General features: G+C 41.0%; 1 protein-coding gene and 1 long non-coding RNA gene across 4 annotated transcripts in view; both read left to right on the top strand.

Moving 5' to 3' along the window:
• TTC7B (tetratricopeptide repeat domain 7B) overlaps positions 1-26,703 on the top strand; it is a 106,616-nt gene that overhangs the window by 58,537 nt on the left and 21,376 nt on the right. The window contains exons 15-20 of one of the 3 annotated variants that reach the window (XM_082232652.1): positions 1,087-1,247; positions 5,193-5,309; positions 10,607-10,704; positions 15,624-15,791; positions 18,372-18,422; positions 22,444-22,584. In XM_082232652.1, the coding sequence (XP_082088778.1) occupies positions 1,087-1,247; positions 5,193-5,309; positions 10,607-10,704; positions 15,624-15,791; positions 18,372-18,422; positions 22,444-22,584 (736 nt within the window). The remainder of the gene's footprint in view (positions 1-1,086; positions 1,248-5,192; positions 5,310-10,606; positions 10,705-15,623; positions 15,792-18,371; positions 18,423-22,443; positions 22,585-26,703) is intronic. The other 2 variants (XM_082232653.1, XM_082232654.1) reach the window with 2 other exon arrangements.
• LOC309539062 lies at positions 18,434-22,111 on the top strand. Its single transcript, XR_014222637.1, has 2 exons — positions 18,434-20,218; positions 20,408-22,111. It is a non-coding gene; the product is annotated as an uncharacterized lncRNA (long non-coding RNA).

The following is a 26,703-nucleotide window of genomic DNA, read 5'->3' on the forward strand; positions in this document are numbered from 1 at the left end:
TCCCTTGCTGCCTTTCTATTTTAAGGAAATCCCCTCTCATTCTCTTGAGAGAGTTGTAGGATGCTTCCAGATGGGGGCCTTCTATTGCAAATGGGTCATTCATATCAGATTTTTCTGAGTGTGCATCTGTCATGTTCTCCACACATTCTCATTTTTCAGCCATTGATATTCATGGCTGCTCTGTTTCTTGCTGTCCATACCAGTGTCTAAAGCTTGGCATTTTTACATGGGTGGGATTTTTTTCTTGTCTCCCCTTCCCCCACCATTATTTTAATCCATTCTGGATATGTGTCCAGGTGTTTCTATATCTTTGCTCCTTTAAATAACTGAGGTCTTACGCATGAGTGCTAAAGAGATTTTGCGCAAAACCTCTGTATTAAAGCGTGGTGTATGTTCCACAGTTACAGTCGTGGTAGCAATGAAGCAAGGGGCACCACTGATGTTTCCAGAAGTGTTTTTTCTTGAGACCTCACTCATCCCCAACCATGTGGTGTAGTTAGAACCACTCCATGTTCATCAGAAACAAAACCACACTACTCCTTTTGGACAGCAGGGGTTTGTTCTGAGGACAAATTTTGGGATGACTATCAACACCAGCCAAAATGGTGCCCCCCTGTATAATTATGCTTGTTTCTTGAAGAGTATTTGATGTTTTAATTTGTTACATAAAATGCGACAAAGCTGAATTTTGTTTAGTCAGAAGAAAATCTGTTAAGTTGCAAAAATTCTGATGCCTGAAACACCAAAGCTTGTTCCAAGTTGCTTTGCGTTTTGAGTGCAAAGGGAAAATGTTAAAGTTTATTTTAGGAAGCTAATAGGAGTCACATACTTTGGCTACTTTTCATTGCCAGTGAACGGCAAGATCATCAGTGCCTCTTGACACTTTAGTGAACAGTTGTGTGTGTGTGTGTGTGTGTGTCTGTCTGTCTGTCTGTCTGTCTGTCTGTCTGTCTGTGTTTTCCCCCTAGCAGTGAATATTTCCTTGGTGGAGGCACTTTCCATTCTCATTTCTTCCTAATCTCGAAAAGCAGGGGAATTATACTGTATGTGATAAGAATAACCCATTTCAACTTTTCTTTCAAATAGATACCAGAAGCTTTAGGATATGTTCGTCAAGCTCTTCAGCTTCAAGGAGACGATGCTAACTCTCTGCATCTCCTTGCCCTCTTGCTGTCAGCTCAGAAACACTATCACGATGCTCTGAATATCATTGACATGGCCTTGAGCGAATACCCAGAGAACTTTATGTGAGTAGGGTTTTTCGGTAGTTTCTATGCATATGCGTGCTTAGTATGAGACAAAATTTAAACCCTTGAAATGACTGAGCCATTTTTGGCCTTGCAAATTTTGTGCATTGCGTTTCTCCCTTTTTCCATGTTGCAAAAGGCTACAGCTTTCAAACTTGGTGAATAGCAATGTGATATTCTGCTTCCTCAATTCTTATTTTTCGTTGTATTGGTTAGCTTTTGCAGCAAAGTAATATTCACAGACCTTACATGATACACAAAATGAAAACGACAAGCTCTCGTCCTCTCCTTTTCTTTTTTTGAAAGAAACGCCATGACCTCCCTTTGCAAAGTTGATGGGTTCCATAGAGTAGATTATCTTGCTGCTTTTCTCAATGTATCATGATAAATAAATGAGAATAAAGAGCCACATCATAAAACAGCTGAGTGGCAAATAGCACTTATTCAGCAGACGTGTGCACATCAATGTGCTTAAAATGTCACTGGTTCTTATCATTCTGTAAAAACAAGTAGTGTATCAGAGTGGTTATGAACATGATCTGTGAGTCAGAAGTTCCTGGTTCAAATATTAACTCAGTTTTGAGCTCATTTAATGGCTTTAAGCAAGCCGCTGTCTTCCACCTTTATTCCCTACCCCTGTAATCTGCTGTGTGTAGTAGTATCGGCCTGCCTTATAGGGGTCTTGTAATGATTATCAGAAACATGTAAGTGCTTAGGAATAAGTGTTATATTTCTACCTGGTGGTAGTGTAATACTATTAAAATAAATGTAAATATTGAAACACCGCCCCCCCCCCAAGTGTAAATCTGTGTTTCTGCTTCTGAGGGCTGAATTTCATGACAGGCAGAGCTCCAGGAAACCCCAGTATAAGAGCATAAGAGCCCTTCTGGATCAGGGTGCAGTACTTACATAAGCTTGCTTTTTTTGTGGGGAACTGGCTAATGATGGGCTATGGCAGTTTATAAGATTTGGGTTTATTTACAGATATTCAGGTTGAACATACGTGGGAGCACAGCATAAACGCTCCCAACGGCAGCATCAGATCTCCAATGTGAGATAGCCAAGACCCCAAAACACTGTTAGCTTTCAAAGCCCAAATCTGCTCATTCTCCTTCTCTGCTGGCCTCCGGCTCAGATTTGACTCTGGGCTCAGACCTGACAACTGCAATCTGTTGTTTCTCCTTACACCATTGAACCTCTTCATAGTATAGGACTGCATGTTATTTAGTGGCCATATGCTATTCTTGGGTTTAAAAAGTCACTATATCATTTGGCTGTGGCAGCATCTCTAGAGATTGGTAGAGAGAAGGGAAACAGCTTGATGCTTTGAGATTGGAAAATAAACCACTCTAATGCGAAATTATTGTTTTTCCATTTTAGTATTATCATGGCATTCTGTCTTTGGTTAAACTTGTATTAATTTTTCTTCTTCTTTCATTACTAATGACTATCAGAAAATATGGTCATCATTACTAATGAACATCAGAAAAATATGGTCTCCTGGTGGACAAATATCAAACTACAAACTCTGCTTCAAGTAGACATCTGTCAGATGTTGCTTGTGTTGTTTTAAAAAGACCCTTAATACATTTATTTACTTCAGTTTTTATTGCTCTAAGTCTCTATGAAGAAGCAAAGGAATAGTTGTTAAAAAGAATGGGTAATGATTTGCTTTCCATCATAGCTTTCAAATATTTTTTAGGACACTGAAGATTTCTCACTAAAGCTATTACCGCAGAGCAGGGGCACATTTACATGGCATCACTGTTGGTTCTCATTGATATTGCTCCTTTCCTTATTCGTGTAAGCAGATAACTGTTTTGAAATAGGGCCATTAAGATTAACTGTTTTTTAGTTGTGCCTGAAATTCCTTCTACAAGTATTAAATTTCTCAAAAAAACAGGGTCAGATTCTTCGCATATGCTAAAGATGTAAGTCATTCTGGTTGGGTTCCAGTTGTTTATCTGACTTTTGTGCTGAGAGTTTCTGCCTGCTCATAGCCATTACCAAAAACCAGCCCAGTAAATATTCCATCCTACTGTTGAACTATAGGAATACTGACTTGTAGTAAGAATCTTTAATCCAGCATAAGGCGTTGTAATGATAGTACACACGTGAAAGGACACACTTCTTTGCTTTTTTACTTTGTTTTGATCCTAGTTTGGAGTTGTTTAATGCTGTATTATAATTGTTTTTAAAGCTGTTTCATTTTGTGAGCCAGCCAGAGAATAAGTCATCATTATGTGGTGCCACATAAATAATGTCAAATAAATTAGAAAATAGTATAGCCCTTGTCTCTCAGAGTGCTTCTTTTGAGAAGGTTTTTTTTATAAAAACAAAAACAAAAACATCATTTCTACACCTGCAATCTATGTGGGGACCATGCCAGTTTCTATACTGTTTGTTGCTTGTTGAAACAACAGAGAAGGGACTTACAGGATCAGTCCCAAACTGCAAGTGCAGTCAGCCATTATGGCAAACCATGGTTTGTAAAGCAAAACTGTCATTAGGTATTATGCCAGCTTACAAACTATGGTTTGCAAGGGGCTGCCAATGTTGCAAATGTAACAGTGATTTGCTGTTACGACTGAATTCACAAGCTGTTGACTATCCACAATTAGTGCCATTGTTTGTCAAAAGTCTGCTGCATTGTGAACTTATGAAACTGAATGTTGATTGTTTTATCTTCTGCTTTTTATTATTTTGTTTTTATTGTTTGAGTGTATTACATTTTTATGTTCTCATATGAAAGGTGGGATATAATATGTTAAGTCCTAGATCTGGACGAGTAACTTATATATTTTTTAGCTACGTCTGTATTCTGCAAACAGCCGTCTGGAGGCTGATACATACTTTTGATACACAAATTGGTGTTTTCGTTGGAGCCTACAGTCTGTAGAATTGATGCCCTCTAATAGAGAGGGTTTTGGTTAAGGGGTGGTACATGACTGGACCACTATTTAAATCGACTCAAAAGAGTGATGCAACGGTCAAGTGCAGAATCTCTCTCAGTGTTTGAAAACAGCTGTGAAATTCTGAAAACATTTTACCACGGCATAATTAAAACTTGATCAGACCAGCTGACTGGACACAATCCCACAGGCACTTTCTTGTCCATTGCTTAAAGCAATTGTGCACTTCCAAGCAAAACTTGCAAAACCCTCACAAATCCCCTCCTCGTGTTTCTGGGCTGCTTGCCTTTTTTAGAATTACGCCTACAAACCAGTTCAAAATGTTCTATTTTGGTGGATGGGAATTGACAGATTAGTTGACTTAACACATTTCTCATTCGGTACACCTCTAATACACTTGCTTTCCCTATAACAGTTAGTTTTCGCTCCTCCTAATTGCTTCCAATATAATTCAGAGGCACGCAACCTTTAGCAAAACAAACTGGTAAGCAGAATAAACCGTTGCATTATTCAAGTATAATTTCTTCAGCATTGTAATGGTTCCTTTTTTGTTGCCATAAAGCTTAATAGAAAATCGGTTAGTTTTGGCTGCTGACTAGAGTTCTTTCAAAGTTAGAGTGTACATGTTGGCTTGGTTTTTGAGTCCACTTTCATGAGCTACTTTGTGAAGAAGAAAAATGATGCTTGTTTGCTGTTTTCAAAGAGAACGTCTGCCCCTGTGCTCTAGAACCTTTTATCTTTAGGGAACCCTTTTCATATTGACTTGCCTACAAAGAAACTCCTTCATGTGGGTAACCTAGGTAATTGTGAAAGCACTGAAGTTCACAAAAAAAGGATCCGCTAGGCTTGTTAAGTCTTAGCATCACTTGGCGTGAACCAAGGCTGCTTGTCTGCTTTCCACAGGCATCTGGGACGGACACTGGAGGAAGTGGGATGATGGAGTAGATAGCCTTTGCTCTGCCCATCAGGGCTGCATTCATGTTTTCAGCGTCCTTTATTGTTGAATTACAGTTTGATTTCTTCTCCTTCTCAGATTACTGTTTTCAAAAGTCAAATTGGAATCACTCTGCCGGGGCCCAGATGAGGCGCTCCTCACTTGCAAACACATGTTGCAGATCTGGAAATCCTGTTACAATCTCACTAACCCCAGGTAAGGACAATACAGAACAACATGGAACGCATTCTGTTTGTGTGTGCAGGGGGTCGGAGCTAATCCTTTGCATGTAAATAAAGGTTGGAATTCAACATCACCCTCTTCCAGTCATTCTGTTTGTGCAAGCATTGCAGTTTGCCAGATGGAACAATCCTCCCACCGTTTTGTGTTCTGGGTATTCTCTCCCCCTCCCCCCCCCACCAATGGGGGAGCAGGAGGAAGAAAAGGCAGGGCAGCCTTGTTGCACAATGGGAAGTCCTTGTGCTGGGATTTTGCTGGGTGGTTAGGTGAATTCTGCTCATAGCTTGTTTGGGAGAGGGGAGTATCATACTCCAGTTTATATTTCATGCGAGGTTTGTGTGGCTATATTTTTGCTTACCATGTTAGTTGCTTTTCTGTTATGGGTGTGGCGTATGTGCATTGGACCGGCTTGATTTCTTTATTTAACTGGAAAGAATCCGAACTGCTCCACATGAGTGACCTTCAAGATAGTAAACAAAAATGAAGTTTGGGTTGTATCCAGTTGTGGCATTCTGCTGACAGAGGGCTCTTTGATTTGGCAGAGGCTTCCATTAGTTGAGATTGTAGGGCAACGGTTTTCTTTGATTTCCCCCTTCCCTTTTCCCCGTCCCGCTGCATGCTCAAACTGCTCCAAGAAGAAATGAAAATCTTGAGTGAGTGAAACTCTAGAGTGGTTGCAGTACAGTACAAGTAGCAGAAATTCTGATTTGCTTTCCGTAAAAAGAGAGGATTCATTCTGCTTTGCAAAGCAAAATCAGAATCTTGAGAGTAGAAACGCTGTTTTTTTCCCTGGTAGTACTTTACAATTTTCTACTGCTACATTCCTGTCAAGTAAATGAAAAGGTACAATGACGTTATGCCACAGCAAGGCATATCAGAGTAATATTCCATCCTGTATGATGCTATCAGATCAGCAAGGTCCCCCATGCAGCATATCACATTTCTCTTTTCAAATTCTGTAAAAGCCAGCATGTAATAGCTGTGGCCCCGCTGTGAGTTAACAACCTTCATGTGGCGCTCTCTCTATGCCAGGTGAGAACTGACTCGGAGTAAATGCTTGCATATGCGCCCAGCTCGACTTCAGCAGTCTTGCAGATGTCATTCACTGTCAGACTTCAAATGCGTGATCCAAGATGAGACAAACATTTATGTTCTGCATAAAGGCTGTGGATTTTATGGCTTCCCCTCCACCCCTTCAAAATGTTGATTCATTTAAGCACACAAAGCAGGCAAATGAGGCAGAGGGGAAAGTATAACCTACCAGTTATGGATTATGCACTTATTATAAGACAAACTCACTGGTAATTGGGGTTTTTTCCCCATTTGAGATTTGGCATATGTGATGTTTCATACATCAGCTTTCCTAAAATGTTTAGGAAGGACCTATGCTGTCATTGGTACACGTGATTACAAGGCTGTGGCTCTGTAGACCTGGTTGCTCCCTTCATTGCCACTACATTTCCTTGTGGGGTGGCAAGTCATAAAAGTTTATTAAGCCTAATGAATGTTAGAAGAGTCCTTCTGGATCAGATCAAAGGCCTATCAAGTCCAACATCCTGCATCTCACAGTGGTCAGTCAGGCGCTTTGGGGAAGTTCACAGGAAGAACATTGGAGCAACAGCCTGCTCCCAGTTCCTTTACAACTGATGATCAGAAACATATTGCCTCTGATGCTGAGGGTAATATATAGCCATCATGACCACTAGCCATTGGTACCCCTATGCCTAGTCTCCTTTTAAAGCCATCAAAGTTGGTGGCCATCACCACGTTTTGTGGCTGCAAATTGTGTAGTTTGTGTGCAGTTTGCGCCATGACCCTCCAGCAGGTAGAGAGAAGAAGAAAACACAGGAAGTAGAATGGCTGTGCAGATGGTGCCATCACCAGAGAGGGCTGCAACATCCCATACATCCTCGCCCAACTTATCAGTGTGTCTTACTGAGGCTGAATGAAGCTAGGGGTGCTTCTAAATGATGTATTAAGTGTATTAAGTTTAATCAGAGCTCTAAAGCAAGGTTTAGGGGCATCCCAGGGTTCATTTTATGACTGGTTAACAGTTACCAGATACAGCAATGAACCAAGCGTGAAGGGCATCTTATTCTGTGCCTGCCACCCATCCTATTATGAGTGATTCGAGGTATTATAACATCTGCCTATGACCACAGCAGTAGTGTGGGCAGGGCCTGTTTTTAATAAGAATACTAAAAATGTTAATGATGATGATGATAGTAGTAGTAGTAGTAGTAGTAGTAGTAGTAGTAGTAATGCAGTACTACTATGTAAATAATATTTTCCCCAGTAATTTCACATTTCTGTGCACAACTTTTAATTCAGAGAACATACATGTGAGATTGTGCTTTAAATTGATAATGTTCCCCAAAATAAAATACCCTGCCCTCATTCAGTAGGTATCTGGGAAATACATAGTTAAATCAATTGCTCATCTCTAAATTTTAAAAGTTGGTTTCAGTCATATCTAAGTCTACGAATTGTATTTTGATTAAGTAAAAAGTGGATTATAGTTGTTGCTGTTGCTGATAGAATCAGTAGACTCAGAAGCAGCCTTTTTCATCTTAAACACATTTTGAAGCTATTTCCCCATTCTGTATTTGCAAAATGTTCTGCTTATCTGAGTTTCCAGAGTGCTGATTTGAGCAGTGTGGTGATAGTTTCCTTTTACACCTAATTTCAGCATGATATCTATGTGCACACAATTGCAGTAATATGTTTAAACCTTCAAACTTCTGCAGCTTGCTTGATGTCAGCACAGAATCTAATCATGTTTGGCCAGTGCTTTTCTGATGAGCTTGATGCACTCTTGGCTAAAAATATTTTTTAGTAGTGATTATCCTGGAGAGCAGTGTGCATTTTGACCTGCAATGAACCAGAGAAGTTATACCATTCCAGTGGAAAGTACTGTATATAATTTTCAAATGACATCATTTGTTAGTTGTTTCCGTTTCCTTGCTTCTTACTAAGTCAGTTAGGGTGCAGTTGTAGCATTGCTTTTTCTGCCTTGAGTTTAGAATTGATGACTTAAAAAAAATAAATCTAAGAACTCAGTTATTAAAAAGTAAAACACAATTAACAACAACAACAACAACAATTTATTATTTGTACCCCGCCCATCTGGCTGGGTTTCCCCAGCCACTCTGGGCAGCTTCCAACAAAGATTAAAAATACATTAAAATGTCACACATTAAAAACTTCCCTGAACAGGGCTGCCTTCAGATGTCTTCTAAATGTCAGGTAGTCTTTGACATCTAATGGGAGGGCATTCCACAGGGCGGGCGCCACTACCAAGAAGGCCCTCTGCCTGGTTCCCTGTAGCTTTGCTTCTCGCACTGAGGGAACCGCCAGAAGGCCGTCAGCGCTGGACCTCAGCGTCCGGGCAGAACAGTGGGGGTGGAGATGCTCCTTCAAATATATTGGGCCTGGCTGTGGAATATATAAGAAGAGAACTTTCCTGCTTCACATGAATTAATAATCACCAGTAAAGGACCCCTGGATGGTTAAGTCAGTCAAATTTGACTTTGGGGTGTGGCGCTCATCTCCACTTTTAGTGCTGAAATGCTTTTACGTACCTGTGCTTAATGAAAATTGGGATGGCTCAGGGTTATATGGTGGCAGTGGCAACAAGTAATCTGTCTCAATATGCAGTTATTGCACCTTCTCTGCCAGGTCAGTCAAGATTCAGAACCAGTTGTGCGGTGGTTGGTACACCAACTGAATCCTTATTACTGACTACACACACTTATAATGGACTGTGTCTGAGTTGTGCATAGCAAATAAACCATCCTTATGGACTACAACAGCTCATGTTTCTCACCCATTAATGCTCCTGCCTGGGCTGCCCAGCTGGAAGCAACTGAGACCTGTGCTAGCCAGCTGAGCCTCCACAAGAGGTTATTTACCTTCAGCTTCATTTTCTTCCTCACTGACGTTTGGCACAGCATTGTTCATGTATCAAGGAAGTAATTAATAGAGCTGTTTCCAGGAAATGTGTGCTGACTGATGTAATAGTTATTGGTTGATAAAATGGACTAAGGAAGGTCCCTTCTGTTTCCTGTGGATTACTGTAATTGCATCATTGCACAAGGAATTAGCTGTGTTGGTGTCTTACAGAGTTTTTTTGTTTTTTGTAGCATTTTAACAGCAGCCAGACAAAGAAAGGAAATAGTTTCATTCTGTATATAGAACACATTGCTTAAAAATTGGATTTAGACATTTCACCGAAAGGAAATTTTGAGTTTATTCAGATTCAAAACCAGGAAGCCATTTTCCAGCTTAGGATAGATGTGAAGAAATGAGGATTTCTACCACTTTAAAAACCAGATCACTAGGGATGACAGCAGTGTTGATGCCACTAAGCAACATTGCACCCCTATAGAAAGGGACGGATAGTATTTGCTTTTAACTGGCACAATTATAACATCATCTATATAATCATTCCTCACCATTTTGTCACTATACTTTACAGTCATACCTTGGAAGTCGAACAGAATCCATTCCAGAAGTCCGTTCGACTTCCAAAACATTCGAAAACCAAAGTGTGGCTTCTGATTGGCTGCAGGAAGCTCCTGCCGCCAATCGGAAGGCACAGAACCCGCGTCGGACATTTGACTTCCCAAAGAACGTTTGAAAACTGGAACGCTCACTTCTGGGTTTCGATCGTTCGGGAGCAGATTTGTTTGGGAGCCAAGGCGTTTGAGATCCAAGGTACGACTGCATTTCCAAAATAAGAGGGAGATAATTCCCTTTTCCTGAGCTGACACTGGCGGTATTCACATTCATAAAGTGGAAGACGTTCCATAAATATGTGTAGTCATTGCATTTTCTTCCGGCATTCATCCCTGCCTTGATTTCCCTCTCGTCCCTCTGTTGTTTCCCTTGTGTCTGTTTTTAGATTGTAAACCCCTTGGAGGAGGGTATCCATCATCTCATTCTGTGGAAGTCATTCATGGAAAGACTTCTTTTTTTAAGCTTGGTCTCTCAGATCCGCCAAGTGGAGCCAATCATTTTCATGCCACAAGTGACTCAGTAGGGTAGACATCCACTCACAATTAAACAAGTGCTTTGAAGTGATCTGAACCATAGTGTGAAAAGACTTTAATCAGCATAAAATGCAGTGTTTTTTATATGATATATGGGCTGTCTATCCCGTTGGTAGATAAAGTACACATAGCACTGAACTCTGTATATGAAGAACTGTACAGTAAGCTAAATAGTCACTTTTAAAGCCTTAAATGACAAATGCCTTGCATTGTTTCCTACAGCGATTCTGGACGGGGCAGCAGTTTGTTAGACAGAGCCATTGCCGACAGGCGACAACTTAGTACAATTACTTTGCCAGACTTCAGTGACCCTGAAACAGGTGAGGATTACTGTCTACAACAATAAAGTGTCAGAAACTATATGTGTTGTCTGCTAGATGCCTTAATCTAAAACCTATCAAAGCAATTGAGGCAAGATAGAAATTTGCTGCGGTATATTTATTTATTTTATGTTTAGTTTCATATTACACACACACACACACACACACACACACACACACTAAATTTATACATATGAAATAAAAGTTCAGGCACATACTCTTGAGTTGTGTGTTAGCCCTCTCCTGTGTTAAATGCTTAACATAAATATCCATGTATACTAAGGGCCAAAAGTTCATAATCCAAACTTTGCGCCTTGGGCTACAATCCTCTGCATTGTTACTGAAGAGTAATTCCTATTGCAGGGGTGACTAATTCCAATCCCTATCAGCCCAGACCAGCATGGCCATGGATGATGGGATTTGTAGTCCAGCCTCACATGTAGAGCCAAAAGCACAGAATTCCTTGGGGCATAGTATCAAGTAAACACAGGACTGGATGGTACAGACGTCTTCACACATTTGTTTTTAGGCGTATATTTCAGTGAATGATATAAAAAGGGTGAATGTGGGAAGCAGATGTTTGAAAATCATATCTCTCCTACAAGTACACTCATGATGGAACCAGCTACATTAGTTCATGAAGTCTTTAAGTTCAGGCAGAACCCTATTTTGTTTTTGTTTTTCACCTGTAAGCCCTTCTACACACCTAAAGATGTTTTTGCTGCATTGTGTAAACAATATTGAAGGACAAAGTTTTAATATTTTTTACAATATAAAGTAATGTAAGCAGTTCCACACATCATAAGTAGATTTCCTGCATGACTTCTGATTCGTTTATTTTTAGTTTACTGGCTCATTGAAAGCATACTTCAGTTTAGGGATGGCCACATAATGTAATGTGGACACATTTAACTAAATGAAAGTTACACATTTGTAACTTGAAAGTTACACAAAATGAAAAAAGTTGTAAAATGAAAGTTGTAAAATGAAAGTTACACATTTGTAACAAAGTTACACAATGAAAGTTACACATGGACACATTTAACTAAATGAAATGGAAGCCATCGAGATAGAGAAACACCCTCACAACATGAACAAGCGTGACGACACGTCCCGCCTGCCAGACATCTGGAAATTAGCCCTCCCCACAAAAACCGACACCAGAACCAGAGGCACACAGAACGCCGTCACCAATCAACCACACCAGACCCAAACCCAGACCCTCTCCACAGACATATTACAGACTCCATCCAGTAGCCAAACTATAGTGGCACCTCCGGATGCTGCACCCCCCTGCAATCCCTACACAGATATGGCTGGCACAAGGCACAAAATCACAGCTCGCCCCTATACACGAAGCCAAGCCAGAGCACAACTAAATGCAGCACAGCCATCTTCTCAGAAAAACTCTTCACAAGCTCAAGAGGTCAAGACACGAAAGCTTTAGCAACTAATCTACACTTAATGACCCACCCAGTGGTATTCAGAATATCACTCATGAAATCACTCAAGATATCCCTCAAGGTAATTAAGGAACAAAAGAAGAAAAGGCACACTAATCTAGGAACTTCCTCTCTGCCCAGAACGTTGGAGGCTATACACCACACCCCTCAACAGTATTTATAGGAACTCAAACACCAGATTCTGCTCTGTTCCAGTAACAAGAAGCCGAAAGCACCAGCCTGAAGATGACGAGTGAGACCTCGTCGAAACATCGCCCAGACACCCCGACTCTTACACGGGAAGACACCCGAAGACACCAAAACCTGCATTTAACTAAATATATATATATTTCAACCTGCCAAGTCATTAGCCTATCATTGAAAACAGGGCAAAATTAAATTGCATAGTTTATCCATATTGGTCTTTACTATATCTCTGTGCAGTCTCTTTCTTATGCCTGTTAGTTTTCATTAGCATATAAAACCACTTTAGATCTTCCCAAGCCATACAGTGTTGCCATAACAGATAAAAGTTTCCATATTAAAGAGGAAATTTCTAGTGTTCTAAATGAAGATACCCAATCTACTATCTGTCTCCTATTTTCTTTTTCTTTCCATTTGGGTATTGGCAATGAGGTGCATTTCCCAGTCTTCACACCGGAGTTGAAATGTTTTGTGTTGTTATTTACATGAGTTGCTATTTAGGCAGGCTTCAGTTCTAAAATTCCACAAGCTCTTTGCAGGCAATATAGTACCTGTCTATACACAGTGGTGGAATCAGGCCACACTAACTGGGCCCATCTCTTGCCGCTCTGGACCTCTCTGATGTTAAAGCAATGATTTCACGTTCAGTTATGGACCTTTGCACATCCCCCCCCCCATTCGATGTCCAATGTCCAAATGTCAGGCAAGTTTGGAAGCTGGGACTGGGAAAATGGCAGGGTTGGTAGAGGGAGGTATTGCACAGTATAAGATGAAAGAGCTACAGGGACTGGTCAGAACTGGACCTTCAGCATACAACAGAGTTACAGCCCCTCCCCAAGGGGAGAGGGTGGGCTCTGAATTTGCTGTGAGCAAACATGTCCTTATCTGGCATTTAGAGGTAGGAGTGGAAGATAACCCTGTCCGAAATGCTGAAGAACTGCAGCCAGTTAGTGCAGAGACAATACTGCACTAGATGGACCAGTGGTCTGACTGTATAAGGTAAATGTCTGTGTTCCCCCAGGCCAGAGGATAGTAGACCATGCGTTAAAAGTTAGTATGGCCTTCACTTTTTTCTTTGCAATCTTTTAAACTGGTCTAGATTCCTCCCAGGGGACGCGGGTGGCGCTGTGGGTTAAAACACAGAGCCTAGGACTTGCCGATCAGAAGGTTGGCGGTTCGAATCCCCGCGACAGAGTGAGCTCCCATTGCTCGGTCCCTGCTCCTGCCAACCTAGCAGTTTGAAAGCATGTCAAAGTGCAAGTAGATAAATAGGTACCGCTCTGGCGGGAATGTAAATAGTGTTTCCGTGCGCTGCTCTGGTTTGCCAGAAGCGGCTTAGTCATGCTGGCCACATGACCCAGAAGCTGTACACCGGCTCCCTCGGCCAATAAAGCGAGATGAGCACCACAACCCCAGAGTCGGTCACGACTGGACCTAATGGCCAGGGGTCCCTTTACCTTTACTAGATTCCTCCCACCCACCTTATAATCATGCCCTTCACCCATTTTCAGAGTCAAAAGTACTTTTCTGGATCTAGGTACAACAAAGCCAGATCATAGTTTAGAGGCAAGTTTAGACTACAAGCATCAATGGACCTTAGTCAGACTTTTTTTTTTTAGACTATGGGCTGCTAATCTGGTTTTAGGACAGAACTGAAGATTAAGTTTGATTTGTTTTCAACCTACCTATGCTTATGTGTCAAAGGCTGCTTTGATAGTGGCTCTGGCCAGCTGCCCAACTGGAACAAACTCCTGCTTGTGCTTCTTTTAGCAAGCTAGCCATTATTTACGCACTTTTCTTCTGGTCTTCACTGAGGCTTCAGGGACCTCCCAAAACGGAGGTTCAAATGTAAAAGTTGATCCTTGACGCCTTGCTCCATCCATGCATGAACTGCAAAATAGCCACTTCTCCTGCTGCTTCATCAGTACTGGAATTTTTATTTTTTTTAATGAAGAGCCAAAAGAAAAAAGTGAAGTATGAGCATTTGTAACTAGATCATAGCTGATAGACAATTTACCAGTTGTTTCATAGATCTCTTCTTTAAAACAATCAACTGTGACTGCAATCTGCAAAGCGTTATCCAGCAGAGCTGTTTTCAGTGGTGCACAGCCCAGAATACCCAGGCTGTCTCCACCCACTCATTTCCTTTTTTTTTTATAATAATTTTTATTGCATTTTTTTCCAAATTGCAGATAGAACAGAAAAGAGAAAGAACATAGAGAATAGAAAGAAAGAAAAAACAGAAAATCACAACCGTTTCAACAACTTATTTCTCCACCCACTCATTTTCTACCAGCTCTGACAAGTTTTCCCGCCTCCTTTTCAAGCAAAATGGCTTCTCTAGAGCAAGAGGGAGTCTAGTTCCACTACAGAATTTGAATTATAGGGAGGATTTTGGAGTTACTTTGAAGCAACTCTTTATTTTGAGGCCTTGCCTGGCTTATTTACATAAAAGGGGATAATCCTTTCTATGCCTCTGTAAATTCTCGGGAGGAAGAACTGGATTGAGTAAAAATAAATGCACACATTGCCTTTGATATTGTCAAGGGAGGGTGTGAGCAACAAATTCTCGAGTCGCACCTGAGCACATGAACCAGGATGCTTTGCCCACGAAATGACACCAGGATCTCCTTCCTTTCATGGAACAGGGTGATGAAGCGGACCTTCTGTCTCCTGTCGTTCAAGGATTGATTTATTTTTTAAATGAAGTTCAGTATCACTTACCTAGACAGTTGGTGTTTTATTTCTAACTTGGACAAGCATTTGGCAGCTTCAGGCACTCAGGTTTTAGGACACAGTGGGCAACATGGTGCTCTGCAAATGTTGGACTACGACACCATTCCTCCGTGAGCATTGCCACACCAGGTGGGGCTGATGGGAGTTGGAGTCCGAAGCATCTGCAAGACACCACCTTGGCTACTCCCGTTTCAGAAAATAATTTTTGCCATCTGTATTCCTATTGGACGTGCCAAATAGTTTGCCTTACAAATGTTTCCATTATAACAGTTTTCCTTTCCCAAATAACTTGACTTGATTGAAACTGGTTTTACTAAATCTCAGTAAACATTTAAAAAAAATTTGTGCAAGGAAAGTGACCTTTTTGCAGTGCTTGTAGGAAAATATATTTTGTGTGGTAAACTGTTGCTTCCTTTTTAGTGGTGGTTAAATGAGCTATACATTATTAGGATTATTCTTTTCTTTTCATGGCATCCATTAAGCCATTCAAAACCTATTCCTGGCATTTTCTTTATATTTTTCTCTTTCACTTTTTAGCTTCTGATTCCTCCACATCTTCACCTCTCTCAAGAACAGAGTCTCCTCTCCACCTGTTTATGTCTCCTCAATCTCCTCACCCTCATCCCAAATCCGATACCTTTGTCTGGCCCTATGCAACCAATCCATACTGTGACCTCGTTCCTGGGCCCTGCGAACCGCCACTCTGTAAACTGATTTCCTCTTTCTGATAGGCGTGCTAGTTTGCTCTGTTTGTGCTTCTGATAATCTCCACAACTGCTAAGCATCCATTGCCCTGAAATGTTGTTGAACATCAAGGTATTTGGTATTAGTGCAACCTACCTGTTTGGATTATATGATGATGATGATGATGATGATTTTTAAAAAAAAATCATTAGGGCATTTGAAACTGTTTTAGGCTGCAATACTCCATGTTTCTTCAAGTAAGCAGTGATGGTTTCAAGTGGGTATGCTCTTAAATCAGTCTCCTAACTCCTCACTCCAATACCCTTGGAAGGCTCATGAAATGTTACATCGAGGGACCACCAGGGGGCTCCATTGCCTCCCTGAGAGCACTGAGTAAGTGCTGCCATAAGGCATTTTAGCAATATTGCGATGGGTCAGTGGCACAGCTGTTCCAAGAGTCTGTTGCGCAAAGATTGGTACCCATTGTCGATGCAGTGCTGTGGAGCGAGGATTAACGCTGGGGGTGTACCAGGATGTGGAAGATTTCCATGTCTTGGCTGTGAGCCAGGAGAAGAAAGAAGAAGCAATGGGGTTGCCATTTTAACTCCCCAACCCACCTCACAGCTCTGGATCTGAAGCCTCAAGCTGGAGAAAACCTGGACCCTTGTAGGACTTGGCAACTCTTGGTCCACATTCCTGTGCCTCCACATCATGTGTGATGGAGCACTCGGAAAACACGCTGTTAGTATTATAAGTATGTGCCCAAATTTGTCAGTACAGTGGTACCTCGGGTTACATACGCTTCAGGTTACATTCGCTTCAGGTTACAGACTCCACTAACCCAGAAATATTACCTCAGGTTAAGAACTTTGCTTCAGGATGAGAACAGAAATCATGCTCTGGCGGCGCGGCAGCAGTAGGAGGCCCCATTAGCTAAAGTGGTGATTCAGGTTAAGAACAGTTTCAAGTTAAGAACGGACCTCCGGAACGAATTAATTACTTAGCCTGAGGTACCACTGTACTATACTGATTCTTGAGTTGTAGGAACTCGGCTCCTACTTCTCCTTTTGTACTATAGGTGCAACATTTTTTTTTTTTTTTTACTGGAGTTTGTTCTCATCCATGCAATTAACTCGTTTTGAAATGTTAGGACCTTTATTTGACAGAATTAAATATAATTGGCAACAATTTTCATTCCTAGAAGCTAACTTCAAGACAGGAAAGATTTCTTTTGCACTGTGGTGGTTGGGTTTTTTTTTTCTTTCTATCGTAAATTGGTGTAATCTGTTCGTTTCGGAGAGTAGAGTGAGTAAATCGTTGTCTCTGGCACTGAATTAGATGACAGGTGCTGGAAAATAAGTAGCAAAGGAGTGCAAATTAATCAGGTCACAATGTAGTTGGATCCTATTCAAGATGCTGTTTGAAAGGATATCACTTGTGCTTGCATATTGGTATTAATTCTGCTCCCACTTGTTTTGTCGAGGCTTTTCTGTGATCCTGGTTCTTCAGTGGGACATTAAAAAAAATATCACCCCTCCCTAAGAGCCCTACTGCACCTTACAGAAAGTGAGGCCATAGCTAAGGTGATACAATTCTGGGCTCTGCTACTTGGGGCTGCAGGCCAGGCAGTCAGGTAGTGCATCTGAAAGGATGCTGTGCTAAAGATTTTTGTTTTGGTGTGTTAGTTTACTACCTGAAGTGAGGTGGGGTTTCTTCATGAGGGGGCATACGAAAAAAGGTCTTTGCTGTCTGAAATGGTGCTGCCCAGAAAATTGCTGTGAAGTGTAGTTTGTGGTTTGGTCTTCGTCTACTGGTCTCTGATGGATCTGTGTCAGAATTCATTTTGCGGTGGTTGGAATCGTGCTGTCTGCACTTATGGGTGCTGATATGAACTTTTGGGGATTTATTCCCCCCCCCAAAAAAAAAACACTTTAAAAATTCAGGACTAGTTATTACTTTGGATGCTAGCTAACAGCTGGGGAAGTGTGATAGACAATATCCTTTTCTAAAACAGAGCCTCTACAGAGCATAGCCCACGTAGCATTAAATTGTTGTTGGTGAAGCCGCGAACCTATTTAGCTTTCCATAAGGATGTAGGACCAATCATGAGATGCTGCAGAAATGAAAGCACAAAAGCAGGCTGTGAATTTCCTACCTCCAGCGAGAGCTGCAATATCTTATGAGGGCGAGGGGAAATATAGTTATGTGGCAGTTTTGTAGGAGCCTCGATTATTTGACCTCAGAGCAGTTGTTTATGCACTTTCATTCCCCCATTGAATCCATATGAATAGAATTGGTCCAAACCCTCTGTAGCTTTCTTGCTCTCAATATGTATACTCTGTTGTTTTTCTATATTCAATTTGATTGTTAACATGACATGAAAGGGATTTATTTAACAAGAACTTTCTCCAAATTCTTATCGGAAATTCATCATGACTTTAAACTCCTTATTTTGAAATGTTCACTGTCCTTTGGAAAAACAAGAAAATGAGCTTACAGTTTGAAGGTTATCAGAAGTGTATTTTGCTTTTTTTGTGCGGTTCTGTTTTATAGCTGTTATCCTTCGTGATTTTAATTTGTGGTTTGATCTGTTGTTTAAAGGCAACCCTCCAGATGCTTACTTTCATGGTTTTTTCTCCCTTTTTTCAGTTTGTAAGTAGTATTTACTATACAGGTCTATTTTTAAACTTCTAAAGGCTTAGTAATAACACCTTCCCTCCACCACAGAATGTAAATGTGTGTCCATTCGTCATGGAGGTTTGACATTGTGCAAAGCGAGGCTGCTGCTCCTTAGCCAGTCACCCCTGAGGCTGCAATCCTATGAGATCTGAATGCCCTCAGCTAGGACTAGAGTTCTGTTATTAAAGAGGCAGTATTGATTTCTGGAGGGCTGCAAATAAAGGTCCTTGGGAGCAGGGGCTAACTTTATAAAATCCATTGCATAATTCCGTAATCCACCATATTTAAGATTTCTCCAGATCAGTAAGTTCATTTTCTGGCCTCTTGGCTGGAAGGAATAAGGGGCGGAAAGAGATTTTAAAAGAAAATAAAGCAAGGTTAACCTATTCTAAAAAAAAAGCAAAAAAAGCACTTTATTTATTTATTTATTTAAGATACGTTGTTGGCATTCTTACGCCTAATACTGTATTATTATTTATTAGCCATCTATGTGGTCTTGGCACCATTCTAAATGATGTTGATGGCAGTGTACGATCAATTAGCAAAAAGTGCATGATACTTGTTTCATGTACCAACCCTATGGAACAAAGAAAGTTTTGTTTGTTGATTTAAGCCCCAGGCTCCTCTTCGTTAATGTACACCATCCATTTTGGAAAACGTCGACGAGCCTTTTAACATATTGGAGGTAGGGGACGAGTTATTGCAGTTGCTAATAAAGGGTGATATACAATGTTCATCATATTCAGACTAGATCCATTGAAATCAGTGGACACTATTGATGCTAATGTTCTTACTCTCAGTATGACTATCATTGGGTGTTGCCCACCGTCTTGTGGGATTAGCCCAGGGACAGCCAGTGTGGTATTACCTCCAGTTATTGTGGACTATAACACCTATCAGCCCAGACCATTGATGATGCTGACTGGTCTAATGGGCTTTGTAGTCCAAGCAGCTGAAGGGCACAAACTTGGCTACCCCTAGATTAGACATACACATACATGTTTTATTTGGTCCTACAGAATGTACTGTCTCTTCATCTAGAGAGAGTTTTACTCACACCGGCATACAGATCTCTGCATGTACCACAGTTTGGCACTCTTACATTCTCTGGCACCTGCTTTTTTTGTGTGTGCATGTGAAACCGGGTTGTATTTTCACCTTGCATGATTTTGCTCATTTCCTTTCCTTTAACTAAGACATTGTTCTCATGAAATTTGATTGAAAAGCAACTTTCCATTTTGCAGCAAGGAGAGGGGTGAGCCTCTGAAGGATTTGCATTATGTCAAGTATTTACCATTTCATCATTCACTTGGCAATCCTAAAGATAAACACAGGGGAAGTAGCAACATGCTCATCATATTAAGAAGGGGATTCCCTCCATCCCATAAACGTTCAAGTAGAAAAGCAATACAGAATTGTCTTCTTTTGGTTTTCTTCCCCTTGTGCCGGAGTCAGCCAATTTATCAGCTGTTCAGAAACAAAAGGCCTTCTCAAAGTAAACACTAGCAAAAAAATGCTGGAAAATTTAATAATCATCTTGTCACAATGACAGGCTTCCTTTGTCGGTGGTTCAAATAGTGGCAGGTGTCCCTTGCTGAAATAAAGCACTATAAAATTAAGCCATTTAAACAAAGCACTGGTTCATCCTAGTGAATGAAATCGTAGCTCAGTTACTTTTGTTAAGTTTATAATGACTCCTGGAACGGGTATAAGGTGAAGTGGTACACAAATAGCTATGCAGTGTAATAAGAAGTGAGGCAGCAAATTTGGTGGCTGAAGCCACAGCTGAATATTGGATTTTTGCTATTTTCAGAAAGTTAAGCCCTGACCATGAAAAGGGTGTTCTGGTTAAACAAGCAAGCCATAGTTGATAGCAGAAAATCTCCAGTTGGCGATTGACTAGAAAAACATAAATGGGAGGTATTGGAACAGTTGTTGTGATCGATGTGTGTTTGGAGATTAGATGTTTGCCTTATCCCTACTGTCTCCCACATAGGCCTCATTTTCACTGAGACCCTAAGCCCATATCAGGCTTATGTTGGTTCACTGCAGTTGGGGCTCACTTGAGTGGAATGCTGCTTTATAGGGGCCAGAATCCTAGATGCCAGGGATAATATATGTACTAAATCAGGTATCAAAGCTGGTTTGGGGGGAAGACCTGGTTAGTCTTCACCACATTTATATGTGCCAAAACGTATGAATGTCCTCTCATAGTGGTCCCCCTTTCAATAATGAGAAGTCATATTACTTATGTAATATTTTGAATTCGTGGTGCCCATGGCATTTCCAGTCATTAGAAAATAAAAGAGCTCTCTTGGATAACACCAAAGGCCCATTTGGTGAAGCATCTTGTTCTCACTGTGGCCAATCAGAAGCCCATGGGAAGCCCATAAGCAAGATTTGAGTGCAATCTCCCCACCTGGGATTTCCAGCAATGGGTATTCAGAGGCATACAGTCGTGCCTTGGTACTTGCACATTTTGGCTCCCGAACGCTGCAAACCCAGAAGTGAGTGTTCCGGTTTGCGAACATTTTTTGGAAGCTTCCACGGCTTCCAATTGAGTGCAGGAAGCTCCTGGAGCCAACTGGAAGCCGCACCTTGGTTTTCAAACCGTTTTGGGAGTCGAACAGACTCCCGGAACGGATTAAGTTTGAGAACCAAGGTACGATTGTACTGACTCCTGACAACAGAGGCAGAATGTAGCCATTGTGGCCAGAGATCTAACAACAGCCTTCTCCTGCATTGATTTGTCTAGTTCTCTTTTAAAGCTGTTCCTTTTGGAGCTTCTGTGGGGCAAGCAGTTCAGCAGATGACATTTACCCTTTCTGCATGCCAGGGAAAGTTTCAGTCGATTAAGTTCTGCTTGTCACACAGGTCTTAAAGACCCAGGAGCTCTTGCCAGACTTCAGACACCGATAACTTTATGTGTGAACAAGAAGTTACAGTGTAAACACCTGACATTATTTGGGGTACATTTTAGCAGCTCTGTTCCAAAATTGCCACAAAGGAAATATTAGAAGGTGATTAGATGAGTGTGCCAATTTATTTGTAGCTTGACAAAGAAGGCATTCGTCTCTCTGCTTCTCCTTGCAAACATTTCAGATGCTTCACTCTTCGTTTATATTCTTCGGTGTCCTCCGCTTTTGTCAAGCGTGCATTTAAGTCTTGGAAGGTCATGTTTAATTGGTACCACGTTAGAGAAATGCAGTGAGTGTCTCACATGTTTAGGAACTACAGCAGAACTGATATGTGAAGATATCTAGTATTATAGAAGGAGTTGCTTGTTTATTTGTACATGCATATCAAATAGAAATTGGCTAAAAGCAGTAAACAGTAACATATAGGAAAATATCAAGGAAAAGAATAATCTGTTGGTTAGATTCCCCCCTCCCTGCTTAGATTCATCAACTCCATTTTGGACGAAGTGCTCATTCTGTTCACTTCCCCAGCTGCTAATATTGGTGATTAAGTGAACTTTATAGTCTTTGCAGCTTAATTGGTTTCTGTTTCAGGGAAACGTTGAGATCATTCTGAATTTCTTAGGTTATTTTAGTCTCTCTATTATTATCCTTAAAATAGTATTCTAATTACCCCTCCAGGGAGGTGGTGTGTTCAGTGATAACTAGCAGTGAAGAGTAAGTAGTAAGAGTTACATCATATAAGCATCATCCCCAAACCTCTTTGAGTCTTACAGCTTGTATGTGTGTGCGTGGAACTTGTATACCTGCTGTCGGTCGTCGAAAGCTTTGTGTTTCACGAGTGGCTGCTCCAATCTCATCTGTCATTTCCGCTAGTAATGTAATAGGCTTTTAATGCAGGTTCACTAACACTAACACTCTTATAATCGGGGAAGGGGGAGCCTGGCAAACGTAGATGTTTTAAGGTTTCGCAACACCTTTACATGTACAGAGTTAAAATGAAGAACAGCAAGCAGCTGAAGCCCAGGCTTTCTCTTTCTTTCTACTGATGCAAGCTATGTCTATTATTTCCGCAGGTTCGATCCATGCGATGTCGATAGCAGCCTCTAGAGTGGAGCAGGCGCTGTCTGAAGTTGCCTCGTCTTTGCAGAGCAGTGCTCCAAAGCAAGGTCCTCTGCATCCTTGGATGACTCTGGCTCAAATCTGGCTTCATGCAGGTAATAGGGCACAGCTGCTGTTTTCTTTTTTCCTGCTCATTAGCTACAGGAATCTGTAGTCATTGCCTTCAGCGGGGCAGAATGTTTTTATTGTATGTCAGCTAAAAGCACAGCTTTTAAGGACACTTATTCGGAATGTGGCATTTCGTTACATTTCAAGACAAGAACATTGTATGCTTAATTTATGAAACAGTAGTCTAGGGGAGGATGGCATTTAGTATTTAACAACCTTGTCAGGAGGTTGAGTTCCCCACCCCACCCCCGCCGCCCCCTTCCCATCCGCTGCTCAGGTTGTGTTAAGTCATGGAAATTTAAAGTGCCTCATTGAAAATTAAGAGTGACGTTGTTTCGGTGAACTTTAATCTGGGCAGCTCAAACTATGAATTTCCGGCAAAAAAGATAAAATGCCATCTGCAATTATATGCTTTTCAGACTGCAAAAGAGAATAGCAAGCTAAAACTAATTTCGGGAGGAGGGTGGAGAATCTGAAATACGTTTTTTATGTAGAATAATAAAATGGTAGAGTTGGGACCACAAGGGTCATCTATTCCAACCTCCTGCAATGAAGGAATCTTCTTGCCCAACGTGGGGCTTGAACCCAAGTCCCTGAGATTAAGAGCCTCATTCTCTTCTGACTTGAGGTGTCAATAGCAAACTCATGTAAATGTGCTTTAATAGAGTCAAAGAGGTTAGCTGAACCTTCTGGTGTTAAAGCTCAAATACGTGAGGTATATTGAGATATCGATATTACAGAGTTATGGAATAACGTTTAAGGCAGTTCAACCCACAAGTGAGGTGGCAAGCTATTATCAGGGACTATAATGTACCTATTTCAAGAAACGATGCTGTTTTTGAAATACAGGTCAGAAGTAAAATCACCTTGCCCCAAAACAAATCAGCCAAAGATCCATATGATGTATTTGTTAACTACGCTGTATTGTCTTAGACAGCAAGTTAGAGGAATAAGATACACAGATTATTTTCCCAAATGAGATGTTGTCTGCAAATACAGAAACTAGAATGCTAGTTACTCACTCATTCATAAAACCCATCTTGCTCTAATCTTCATCATAAGGTTGCTCTGAGTATGGGCGGGGGGCAGGACATGTACACTGTCCTGAGTGCATTAGTAGGGTACAGAGATTAGAAACTTGTACCCAGCGTTGCTCCAGAATGCTGAGAAAGCAGAAACTCAGTGCAGTGTTGAAAAGTTCGGTCTGCCAACTTGATTGAAAATGGCATCCAATGATGCCCATACCTGCTTCTTGATCTCAGAAACCACCATGCAAAAAATTCATTAAGAAGTGTCCAAAATGCATAGAAAACAGACAGGCAGACAAATACTGTTCCAAAATATTTAGTTGGGGTAGTAGTAGGATGATAAAAACAATAGGAAATCTCAGCTACCATTCGGCGATGGCGCTAACCCGGAACTCAGCTACCGGACTTCCGGGTTAGCGCCATCGCCGAATGGCGGACTCCCTCCGAGCTCCGGAGGGAGTCGGCTCGGCAGGGGTCGGGTCCTACCGCGCCGGCGACGCGGGGACCCTTAAAAACCACGGGAACGGATCCCGTGGACATGGTGACTCGGCTGGCACCGTTATCGCCCTCCCGGCTCGTGAAGGAGCCTTTTTAAAGGCTACGGATCGGGCGCCGGGGAGTGGCGTGGTGCTTTGAGTCCTCCGCTTCCCCTGCCGGGCGCAGCCGCATGCCATCCGGCGGAGAGCGCTGGCTTCTTCCAAAGGAAATTCGGACAATTAACAACAACCCGTGAGTAATTGGGCAACCGGGTATAAAAGGAGGAAAAAAGAAATTTTTTTCCGGATCTGGCACGAGCGGGAGGGGATCCAAAAAGGAAGTCAGTCCCCTCCCTGATTGTAAACATGCTAAAACAAGGACTGAGAAACCAAGATCGATTTAGAAGTTTATTGATGACAAAAATTACTAACTCCACGATGTGAATTATAAGAACTGTGCTGGAGGAGAAGAGTCGAGGGTGAGAGGAAAAAGGCAACCCCCCCCTGGGAACCGGGGCGATTCGGAGAACCTGGCGAAGAGAGATGGAGAATTTGACAGCTGTCAAAGGAGCTGTCAAAGCTGGAAAATATAAAGAGGACTTTGCTACAAGTTTTTTGCTGGTTAATTTTGTTACAATTTGATATAAATATGGATATAAACTGTCGGGAAAAAGAAACAACAATTTGACTTTTGGACTAGAGGATACAAAGTTATTGCAATCCCCCTAGAGGGGTTTCGGGACATTACAAGTGTCGTATGTGGAAAACTACTCTGGGATGTGCATAGGTCTTATCTCCTGGGAAAGCTGCAGAACTGAAATATTATTTTGTCTACAGAGGTGACCATAATACAATAGAATCTTCTATTGAAGCAAGAAAGGAACTGGACGTAAGTCTTTGTCCCTGAATAACAAACCTCTGTAGAGACACTAAGTTTTGAAACAAGAATGTTTTGACAGCTGAACAAGACAGAAACCTGAGAAAACAAGAAATAAAAGAGTGAATGACTAAATACGACACGGAAAGAACAACGGGAGGAGCAACAAAAGATTAAGGAAAATTAAAGGCCTCTATTAGACTGGATTTATGAAGTTAAATATTATTAAAACAACCAAATCTGAAGAAACCGGCAAGATGGACTGAGAAAAATTTGGCTGTGGACTTAAGATCTCCAGGCCGACAACATATAGACAAATGGACATGGGGAATAAAAACCGGGGAAGGGAGGGGGAATCCTAGAATCCAAAGGCTTTGTAACCAATTTTTTTGAACTTTTCTATATATTCTATCTTATATCCTTTATAACTTTGATCCTATATGTTTTCGTTTTTTCTTTTTTTAGAAAGGGGGAACTCGTGGAAGGAATGAGAGCTGATCTTGGGGGGAAAATTTTGTTTTATTATAAGACGAGGAGTGATGTTAAGATTGTGTAAATTTAAATTGGTTTATGAGTAAAATATATTAGGCTTAAATTTGGGGATGAGAACTTGTGGAACCAACTTAGGGAAAGGGGAATACAGTCGGGAGGGGAAGGAGGAAGTCCCAGAAAGAAGGCTATGAAAAGAAGGGTCTAAACTAGTCTCTCTTTTTCTTTTTCTTCTTTATCTTTTTTATCTTTTCTATTCTGTTATTATTGGAAATTTTAATAAATATGATTATAAAAAAAAGGAAATCTCAGCTACCAGTTTCCCAGTAAGGGCATATAGGTTTGCAACTGTATATTGTGATCCTGCGCATATTAATCAGAAACGAATCACATTGAGTTCAGTGGGGCGTGCTCCCAGGTACTTAAGGTTAGGACAGAAGCCTTTGTCTGCTTCCTAAAATGATAAATAAAGAAAGGAAGAATCTTTCAGGGAAGAAAAGAATGTACTTGACCTCAGATCTGAACTGAGCCTTGAGGTTGGAAATATAAAGATGTATGGTGTGATCTCTTATGCTATATAAAGGGGACAGATAAATGGGAGCAATTTATGGTACTGAGTTACAAAACAGTTTGATTGGTTTAAACTTTGTTATGTTGTAAAACATCTTGTTGTTAATTATGTTTTATCAGGCAAAATAAATAAATTAGATGCTTGCCTACTAATTCCAGACAGACATAGTGCAAAAGTCACAATGTGGATGATACGTGTTTGGGTCTTTCACCATACTTTTCAACTTGAAAGCTCCTTTTTAATTGGAGCAGTAGTGTGGGAGGTGTATTATTTGCACATTGCCCATATTTAAATATTCCAAATTCTGTTTGTTCCCCCTTGAATTAGAATGATTGTGTTTAGGTTTTTTAAAAAAACAAAGGTAACTCATAAATCCATAGTTGATCAATACCTTTGTTAGAACCAACCAAAAAGTTACAAGAGTCTTACGGCAGCTTAAGGACTCACTTTTTGTTTTGTTCTTTAGTCCTCTGTAAGATCAAACTTGTCTAATGCCTTTTCTGTGCTGACTTCTTCCAACTAGTGGAGGGTGTTGGGTATGCCCAATAGTTCTGAGAAGAAAAATGTGATGACATAGTAGCACACGCATGCTTGTGTGTTTGGGGAGTTTTTCTTTTGGAACAACAGTCCTTCATATATTTTATTTTATTTTTATTTTTATGTAA

This window comes from Podarcis vaucheri (genome assembly GCF_965113315.1).
Source record: "Podarcis vaucheri genome assembly, chromosome: 1".
Lineage (NCBI taxonomy): Eukaryota > Metazoa > Chordata > Lepidosauria > Squamata > Lacertidae > Podarcis > Podarcis vaucheri.